At 42.2% G+C, this 10,000-nt stretch overlaps 1 protein-coding gene across 4 annotated transcripts in view; it reads left to right on the top strand.

The window, feature by feature from the left end:
* Positions 1 to 342: 342 nt before the first annotated feature.
* LOC125046208 (adenosylhomocysteinase-like 1) overlaps positions 343 to 10,000 on the top strand; it is a 234,893-nt gene continuing 225,235 nt past the window's right edge. For 2 of the 4 annotated variants that reach the window (XM_047643998.1, XM_047643990.1), the window contains exon 1: positions 343 to 480. In XM_047643998.1, the coding sequence (XP_047499954.1) occupies positions 397 to 480 (84 nt within the window). In that variant the 5' untranslated portion in view covers positions 343 to 396. The remainder of the gene's footprint in view (positions 481 to 10,000) is intronic. The other 2 variants (XM_047643962.1, XM_047643951.1) reach the window with 1 other exon arrangement.

The raw sequence follows: 10,000 nt of genomic DNA, 5'->3' as shown, positions 1-10,000 counted from the left end.
ACAAATAAAGTACACAAGAAAGAGAAACATAGAGAGGCTCATTTATATTTCATAGCCTTCTTCACCCATCCTCTTGCTATTTCACTCTTCTATAACTTTCTCTAGATTGAAAAATTAAAGGGGGAGATTGGCCAGTGTTGGACGCGCATAAACACCCCCACACTCCCACATCGCACTCCGCACTTAACCACAGTCTGACATAATCACTACCCTCACACATGAATACCCTACCTCTTTCCGTATATCAAGAACAAATACCCATATATTAGCAAAGGTCAAACGAGAACTACTGATAGCGTGTCCCTGTGCTGAGTGTAGGTCGAATACAGCATAAGCGCGGCGCCGCTTTCCCTTCAGTTTCGCTCTGACTGTGGACGAGAGAGGACGCAGAGCACGATGGCTGACAATCTCCCAAGTAACGTTAGTAACCCTCAAATATCCGAGACTGCGTTGTCCAAGCCCGTGTCCAATGGAGAGAAGGTGGGTGTATTGTTGAATTTGTATTTCATTTTGTGGATTGAGTCTCCAGCAGGAGCTTGACCGGATTTATTTTCATTTTTACTCTGAATGAGCAATGTGCTCTTCGGTGCCGTGTGTGGCGAGAGTCGTGGTGATGATCGTCGTAGGTTTCTTTGTGTATTTTTCCCTTCCATTGGCTCGTTCGGCTCTAGTGTGTTCAGTATGAATCAAAGATGTGTATTGTAGTTGTTTTTAGGTATTTACACGATGGGTTAACGTGAAAAACAACGAAAATATCGTTTGTTTATGTAGACCAGCTGACTCCTGCGTCCATCAGCTGATCGCGTTATGGCTTAGTGGAGGTTTTGTGGCCTAATAATGCACCATCACAATAACGCGCTTATAACTCATGTTCTTTAGCATGGTAACGGTGATGTTTAAGAAAATAATCGTAAATACGTTATGGTAATTAGAAATGTATTGTATTTTGGGGTTATATATATATATATTTTTTTTTAACTAGCTAGATACTTTGACTTTTTGCAGAGCTTTGTAGCTTTGTCCCTAGAAAATATTCTCAAGTAACTGTAATTAACTGACCAGGAAATTCAAGTTTGAGTGAGTTTGGAAATTGGAAACTCTGACATTTTTTAAATAGTACTATCATTTCAGGGGTACATATTATATATGTTGAGTATGTTCTTGTTTTGTAGCATTACACATTTTTTAAGGATTTTGGTTGCTTGTTCATGATACTATCTGTTGCTATTGTATTTACCAATCCATTGATGAAGTTCCAGTTTGAAATAGGGCCATATTAATTTTGTTGCTAATAATTCTTGTCTGAAATTATAACATTTGAGTAAAAAATTACATTATTTGCATTTTTAGTTCTATACAAATAAACTCTGTACCCATTATTGTCATGGAATTTATAGTACTGAAATATTTTTAATGGCTTATCAAATAAATTTCTCACTCTCTTATCTCTTATCTAATCGGTAATTCTCATTTTGGATAAAATACAGCAATACTAGTTCTTGATTCAGTCGTTACCTTTGTGATGTATGAATGTGATATGTTGTTTATGTTATTTGTTTCCTTAAAAAATAATAATATTCCCTTACATTATCAATAATTGTGTGATATAACAGTGCCAAAAGTAGGAGTCATGTCTACTATGGATAGTATATGTAGGAGTAATCGGCCGAACTGAATTTATATTTCTTTGATGTTAATTATGATTTCTTCAAGATCTGAGTATTGTTGGCCTATATATTCTTAAATGTAGCATGTCTATGATTTTTTTTTTGGTTATTCTACTTGTTTTGACAAGAATTATTTAATTTAGTTACCAAATACCAATTTTTACACTCAGTTGAAAGTCTATATTACAGACTGGCATAGGTGATTAAAAAACATGAATTTTATTATCTTGTTTACACCAAGATTGGGGAAACAAGAGGCATCATTGAATTTATAGCATTCTTTTTTGTAACTTTTATCTTTGACCTTCCACTGATATCTGACATGTCACCAAAGTGTATGCTACTTCCCTCATTTCTGTCCGTCAGCATTTCAGCAGGCATGCTGTAGCATAGTGGATATTGCTTATTGAAACCCTGGAATATATAGTGACCAAGTTTTTTGTTCCTGAATCCAATTTTGGTTTTTATACATATTTTTGCCAGAGTTTGACAAACCGTTTTTTATTTGAATGTATCTGTTTTCAGTATACACTATGCTAGTTTCATATTTTTCTTCACTAGTCATCACATCACATATCATTTTTATATTCATAAAACATTTGGAACAGATCCTAGCTAAAGAGTTTCAGCGATATATTTAAAATGTATTGCACTTTTACATTTTTATTCTTTGCGATTGCCACTCTCAATCACTGGTAATAACTCATATCAGCTTTATCTCTCCAGTCATTTTTTTTGTTGTTATGATGGACATGTTGATATAAATGTTGATATGGTGATGGTGATGATAATGTTAATAATAATGATATTTATAATGATAAGGTTGATAATATGATGGTAAGAATAATGATGAAAATATTAATAGTAGTAAGAATAATGATAGTAATAGTAGTGACAACAGTAATGGTAGTAATGATAATGATGATAATAGTAATAGTAATGGTAATAGTAATAATGATAACAAAAGTAATAGTAATATTATACTATTAGTATTATTGTGATCAATATTATTAATATTATTATCATTATTATTCTTGATATGATGGTGATGATGGCTATTCTTCTTCTTCTTCTTATTATTATTATTATTATTATTATTGTTATTATTATTATTTTCATCATAAATATAATTATCATCATTGTACTCATTGTAATGATTATTATAATCATTTAGTCATAAGTATATAATTATCATCACTGTCATGATTATCATTGTTGTTATGATGAAGTAATAGTAATAGTAGTAGAGAACTGTAATAGACTAACTTGTTGAATATTATACGTATGATTAGATTCAGCTGCATTTAGTTGCATTTGTGTATTATAGCTGTTCCTTGAAAGAAATTCCTTTTTTTTAGAAAAAAAATGTAAATATGTATGTGTTTGTATGCCTGATTCTTGTTATCTAGTGTTAATGTTAAGCCTTGCATGTGTGTGCATATTTGTAGTATATGAATGTATCTATCTGTGTATGTATGCGTGTATGTGTGCAAGTGGAAAAGCAACACCTAGATTCCTTTTAGAATTAAACAAAAAATTGTATGTCTCTCTCTGAATGATAAAAGTAAAAAAAATTACACCATCACATGGTTCCATCCCATGTGTTGCAATGCAAATTCTAACCCCCCAAAATGAAAATTAATAATGGTAACCCAAGTATTTACCTTACCATTAATCTGCCAAATGACTTTTTAGTTGTTCTATTTTTTGTAACACATATCCATGGGGACCCAGTAGGTTTATGATGGCATATTGTATAGTTTAACTGAATCTGATCACATTTGGTCAGTTTTCAAAGATTTATTTTTTTGTGCTTGACATTAATATGGATTACTGTACAGTACTTTTAGAAAGTAAGGAAAGACTATCATAAGCAGATTTAACATTTTCTTGGTCTGTCATACTAAGAAAATAAGTGTTTAGCTATCTATCTTCCTATCTGTTTGTATAATTGTAAGCAATTTTAATAGTTTGTACCACAGACATTTTTATTTATGAAAAGTCTAATTCTCATTATAAAATCTCTTATATTTTATGCACATTTACAATCGTGGCTAAGCAAATGCTTTACAAATGCCACTCTATGATATAAAAATTGATATAGGCCTAGTAGTAGTAAGTCTGAGTTATATATCTATGCTTTCTTTTATCTTTTTCCTTTTTCTCAATATATATTCCCTTCTTACAAAAGCTGTAGTAATGGTAGTGGCAAGTTTCATTACACTGCCATCATATACCTCTGAGTATCTAATTTTCTTGTAATAAAATTCGAATAAAATAAAAGTGTCTTTATAGTACAGAATAGAAGAAAGCATTGCATGGAAAAGTTGTTTCTTTTGAACCATGTAAGTTATTTCTCCGATAATTATTTTTGTTCTGCAATTGCACATGTTGTGGGTGATAGGTAAAATGTCCAGCACATAATAGAAAAGGGCAGGTGTGTAAGAATAGAGATTGTAAGAGGGAAGTGATCTTATCAGTCAGATAGCCATAATGTTAAAGGATCTTGGTGTGTGTGAGTTAGCAGTATTTAACTTAATAATTTAATATTGTAGTGCTGTAATGTGTGGTTTTACTCATTCGATTGAAGTAATTCAGAATTTTTTTTCCTTCCTTCCTTCCTTCCTTTCTTCCTTCCTTCCTTTCTTCCTTTCTTCCTTTCTTCCTTTCTTCCTTTCTTCCTTTCTTCCTTTCTTCCTTTCTTCCCTCCTTCCCTCCTTCCCTTCTTCCCTCCTTCCCTCTCCTTTCCTGTCTCCTGTCTCCTGTCGCCTCTCCCACTCCTCCATATATCCTCTCTGCTTCTCTCCCTAATTACTTCTCTTCTCTCCCTAATTACTTCTCTTCCCTCGCTACTTCTCTCTTCCCCAATATGGTTCAATTTCCACTCAACGATTCAATTAGAACTACAGGGACGCTGTTGAGAGCTTCAAATCTTAACCTCCTGTCTCCCTCTCCCTCTCCCTCTCCCTCTCCCTCTCCCTCTCCCTCTCCCTCTCCCTCTCCCTTTCCCTTTCCCTTTCCCTCTCGCATTTTTTTCTCTCTCTTGTTTTCTCTCTCTTGTTTTCTCTCTCTTGTTTTCTCTCTCTTGTTTTCTCTCTCTTGTTTTCTCTCTCTTGTTTTCTCTCTCTTGTTTTCTCTCTCTTGTTTTCTCTCTCTTGTTTTCTCTCTCTTGTTTTCTCTCTCTTGTTTTCTCTCTCTTGTTTTCTCTCTCTTGTTTTCTCTCTCTTGTTTTCTCTCTCTCTCTCTCTCTCTCTCTCTCTCTCTCTCTCTCTCTCTCTCTCTCTCTCTCTCTCTCTCTCTCTCTCTCTCTCTCTCTCTCTCTCCTCTCTCTCTCTTTTACATTTCCCCTCTTTCTCATTTTTCCCCTTTCCCCTCCCTCTATCTTTCTCCTCCCCCCACTCTTTCTCCCCCCCCCCCCCCTCTCTCTCTCTCTCTCTCTCTCTCTCTCTCTCTCTCTCTCTCTCTCTCTCTCTCTCTCTCTCTCTCTCTCTCTCTCTCTCTCTCTCTCTCTCTCTCTCTCTCTCTCTCTCACTTCTCTCTCTCTCTCTCTCTCTCTCTCTCTCTCTCTCTCTCTCTCTCTCTCTCTCTCTCTCTCTCTCTCTCTCTCTCTCTCTCTCTCTCACTTCTCTCTCTGTTATTCTCTCTGTTATTCGCTCTTCTTCAGTAGACACAGCCACATTATTGACATCTTCATTACGCACGACACTATACGACTCTTGAATAAAGAGTTAAGAAAGATGAAAGCAAAGGAGCAAGCTTTGTTTCCTTAATTAGAGTTCCATCCCTCTAGCTCGCCATGTAATTTGAGTGTGTGCGTGCGTGTGTGCGTGCGTGGCGGGGGGGGGGGGCTTAACTTTAATATACTGGGTACTGTATTCAGGGTGAAAGGAAAGAACTATTGATATTCGGTGAATTCAGGGTTATCGACTGAATGTTTAGTACCTTAGGAACTCGCCTCGCTCATTCAGCGGTTTTCAGAGCCTTGGGGGCCGTGCGCTCGTCCTCTGGCACGAACAGCAGGTTTTCGAGAGCTCTGAGCATAGCGAGACATTATACCGTTGTTCAGCGATGGCCTTATTCTGGTTTATGTATTCCGTTGAAGGATTTTGATATGGGAAGGCGGGTAGAATGAACGTTCTTTCGAGATTTTAGCTTTGATGGGATTGAACAAAATTGAATGAAAAGTGGAAACGTCCGGCCACAGCACCTTAATTGGTGGCTACACGTGGGAGCTACAACGACGGAAGGCTTACGGAATAGCTGTAGGGAATAGTGTTTGTTGTTTGATGTATTTTCCATCAATGACTTTGCGTTGGAAATAGTTCATTGTTACCTTTAAACCTGCTAGTTTTTTGTGTGTATGTAGGGGGGGGGGGGGATGCGTGCATGCGCGACTGTTCATGTGTGTGCTTAATATTCAGGATAGGGCTTCAGTTGCACGCATTGAAATGTTAAAGTTATTGGTGAATGCTCAAGCGCTTGAGCTGGAATGCGAACCCAGATTAGAGTACGCACTTTTACTGCTGTCAGCGTGTCGTGCTACAATGCCGCTATAGGGTGTCCCTTGATTTATATAGATTTTCAACTCGGTGTCTGTCGATTCTGGAAGTGATTCATATAAAGTTCCCTTCGAAAACTGGCGTGTCGTCAGTGCTACAAACAGTTGTGATTTTTTATCTTTTTGATCCCTAAAATGAAATAAAAAACGATTGGTTGGCGAGGCTGCCAAGGCGCGCCAATGGGCAGAAGTTGAGGGCCATGCGATGAAGCGGCCTGGAAGGCGTCCAGGCCGCTTCCGTCCACCCGAACTCCACCTCATCCACATTCACCTTCACCTCCACCTAACTCTAGCTTCTGGTTCTTTACATCACCCTCTTTAAGTATTTAAATTTCAGCATCCCCCTCCACCTCGACATTCACCTCTTCATCCACATCGCCTTCTTAATTACCCTCCACTCCCCCCCCGCCCCTAGACCTCCACCTGAGCCTCCACTTCGCCCCGTCACTCCACCCCACCTCCTCCTCAGCCTCTTCCCCCCCACCTCCTCCTCAGCCTCTGCTCCCCCCCCACCTCCTCCTCAGCCTCTTCTCCCCCTCACCTCCTCCTCAGCCTCTTCTCCCCCTCACCTCCTCCTCAGCCTCTTCTCTCCCCCACCTCCTCCTCAGCCTCTTCTCCCCCCCCACCTCCTCCTCAGCCTCTTCTCCCCCCCACCTCCTCCTCAGCCTCTTCTCCCCCCCCACCTCCTCCTCAGCCTCTTCCCCCCCCCCACCTCCTCCTCAGCCTCTTCTCCCCCCCACCTCCTCCTCAGCCTCTTCTCCCCCCCACCTCCTCCTCAGCCTCTTCTCCCCCCACCTCCACCTCAGTCTCCACTTGCCCTCCAGGCTCCACTTCGCCCCCCCTCAGCCTCCACTTCGCCCCCCCAGCCTCCACTTCGCCCCCCCCGCCTCCACTTCGCCCCCCCCAGCCTCCACTTCGCCCCCCCCACCCCCTAACCTCCACCTCGGCCTCAGACCCGCTCGTCCTCAGAGCAGACAGGCCCTTTCTTCTTTGTTGTCATGTTGCTGTCACTCGGAATAGGGAAGTTTGTCAAAGTTCTGTGACGTCTTCAGGTCAGGCCAAGGTTTTTCTCCCGTGGTCGTGGCGTCGGATTCCCAGCTGGCGTTGCCGGTGTTCGGTCGCTAATTTGAATATTCCTTTACAAAAAAGAACCGTTATTGGATGTTCCTGGCTTGTTATCATTATTCTTGTTTTTTTTCCTGTTATTTATGATATTGGTTTTCCGTTTATCTCTTCTGCGTGGTATCACCACCACCACCATCATCACCACCATCACCATCATCATCATCATCACCATCACCATCATCACCATCATCACCATCATCACCATCATCACCATTATTACCACCACCACCACCACAACTGTCATCATCACCATCATCACCACCACCATCATCATCATCATCACCACCATCACCATCATCACCACCACCACCATCACCACCATCATCACCATCATCATCATCATCATCATCATCACCATTATCACCACCACCACTGTCATCACCATCATCACCATTATCACCATCATCATCATCATCATCACCATCATCATCATCGTCGTCGTCGTCCTCTTCTCCTTCGTCTTCTTTTTCGTCTTCATCTCAGTCTTCTCCCTCCTCCTTTCTCCTTCCCCCTTCCTCCTTCCCCCCTCCTCCTTCCCCCCTCCTCCTTCCCCCCTCCTCCCTCCTCCCTCTTTCCCCTTCCCTCTTCCCTCTTCCCTCTTCCCTCTTCCCTCTTCCCTCTTCCCTTCTCTCTCTTCCCTCCTCCGTTTTCCCTCTTTCCTCTTCCCTTTCCCCTTTCCCCTTTCCCCTTTCCCTCTTCCCTCTTCCCTTCTCTCTCTTCCCTTCTCCGTTTTCCCTCTTCCCTCTTCCCTCTTCCCTCTTCCCTCTTCCCTCTTCCCTCTTCCCCCTTCCCTCTTCACCTAATCCCACTTCCGTCCTCCTTGATCACAAGGGAAAAATCTAAATGGAGGAATGACTACGATAAATTATTGGAGTCACAAGAGCATTATTCGTGAAAAGCCGGGACATTGAATTCACGCGCTGGGATTACATGTTTACCATACCTTCCTCTTTTTTTTCTCTGTTCTTAGTGATGAATGAGATACCAGTCTACAGTAATTGCCAAAGTTTCCCCTCTGTCTTTCCCCCCTTCCTTTTTCTCATGGAGAGTGGACCGGGGGCCATGAGAGTGTAAACAGAGAGAGTGGGAATATCCTGTTTGATGACGAATGCTCCCGTTTTCTGTCGATAGATTTCGGTGAAAGTTGTTTTACGTGTAAATTTGAATGTGCTAGGGCCATTATATCACCCTCTGATTAATAGAGCCGGCTTGGTGTGCCTCCTTCCTCTTGTCTTTTGTAAAGGTATTATTTTGCCTCTTGGCCGGAGATAGGTTTTCGCTCCCTTAAGTCTGTCATAGTAATTTAGACTGTTGTGTAGAGAGTCAGGAGAGAGCGAGCGAGTGAGCGAGTAATCGAACGAGTGATCGAGTAAGCGAGTGATCGAGCGAGTGATCGAGCGAGAGGTAGAGAGTAAGAAAGAAAGATGTAGACCAAAAGAGACAGTGGGGCTGGGAGAGAGAGAGAGAAAGAGAGAGAAAGAGAGAGAGAGAGAGAGAGAGAGAGAGAGAGAGAGAGAGAGAGAGAGAGAGAGAGAGAGAGAGAGAGAGAGAGAGAGAGAGAGAGAGAGCGAGAGAGAGAGCGAGACCCGAGACCGAAACCGAAACCGAGTACACACAAGATAGCATCAAACGAGCGAGGAGTAGGAAGCCATTCTATCCATACAGTTCGGCGACGTCCAATAAGGAAACCCCATTAGGATCGAGGCGGGGACACCTTCAGAGCAAACGAGGCGCTGGATGAAGCGGGCGAAGCGAGGGGGGCGGGGACAGGGAACAGATCATCATCCAAAGACAAGGACTAGTTTCAGTAAAGGTACGATGACAGGGCGATCGTGGCGGGGGGGGGGGGGGGGTGAGGAGAAGGAAGGAAGAAATTGGAGAGAGGGAGAGAAAGAAGGAGCGAGGGAGGGAGGAGAAGAAAAAAAAACAAGGGAAAGAGAAAGAGAAGGAAGGAGAACGGGAAGAAGAAGGAAAGGAAGAGAGGGACTAAGGGAGAGCGAGAGGTAGAGGGAGAGAAAGGGAGGGGAGAAGGGGAACGTGAGAGATAGAATTAGAGAGAAAGTTAGAGGCAAAAGGAGAGATAGGGTTTCAGGGAATAGTGAGGGATTGAGGGAGAGAAAGAGAGAGGGAGGAGGTGCAGGTGCTTAGTTAAGGAAGTAGAATGCGATTCAGGGGATCCGCCTTTTTTTCTGTGGATCGATTTTCGATGTTATCATCATTATTTTAGTGATATAGTTTATGGTACTGGAGTGGGTATATAGTTTTAGGTCATTTACCATTCATAGATGATATGTGCATATCACTCTGAGACTATGTCCACCGGCACACCCATCTCAAGGGGGAACAACTGCGCTATCACGCCTCGTTTATGGCTGCGCTGAGGGGCAAGTAAGAGAAAGGGCAGGAGGCCGAATGGGGTGGTGGGGGAGGGGCATGGCTCCGTGACCCATCTCGTGGTTGTGGCATCGCCCCATCCACCCTTCCCCCCCCTTTCCCCCCGACTCCTTCGTAGGACTAGTGACCTTTTAGCGTAAAGCCATGCAATCTCACTTCGGCCGTACAGTGTGTCCGCTAGAAAGGTCTCGCGTCTAGCCGTCTTCGTTTCCGTTTTCTTCGTTGCCCGGTTTTGAGAGTTTGTTCGATCGGCATT

This window comes from Penaeus chinensis, chromosome 4, assembly GCF_019202785.1.
Source record: "Penaeus chinensis breed Huanghai No. 1 chromosome 4, ASM1920278v2, whole genome shotgun sequence".
Taxonomy (NCBI): domain Eukaryota; kingdom Metazoa; phylum Arthropoda; class Malacostraca; order Decapoda; family Penaeidae; genus Penaeus; species Penaeus chinensis.
The sequence above is the reverse complement of the archived record's forward strand: the minus strand, read 5'-3'. Positions and strand labels throughout refer to the sequence as shown.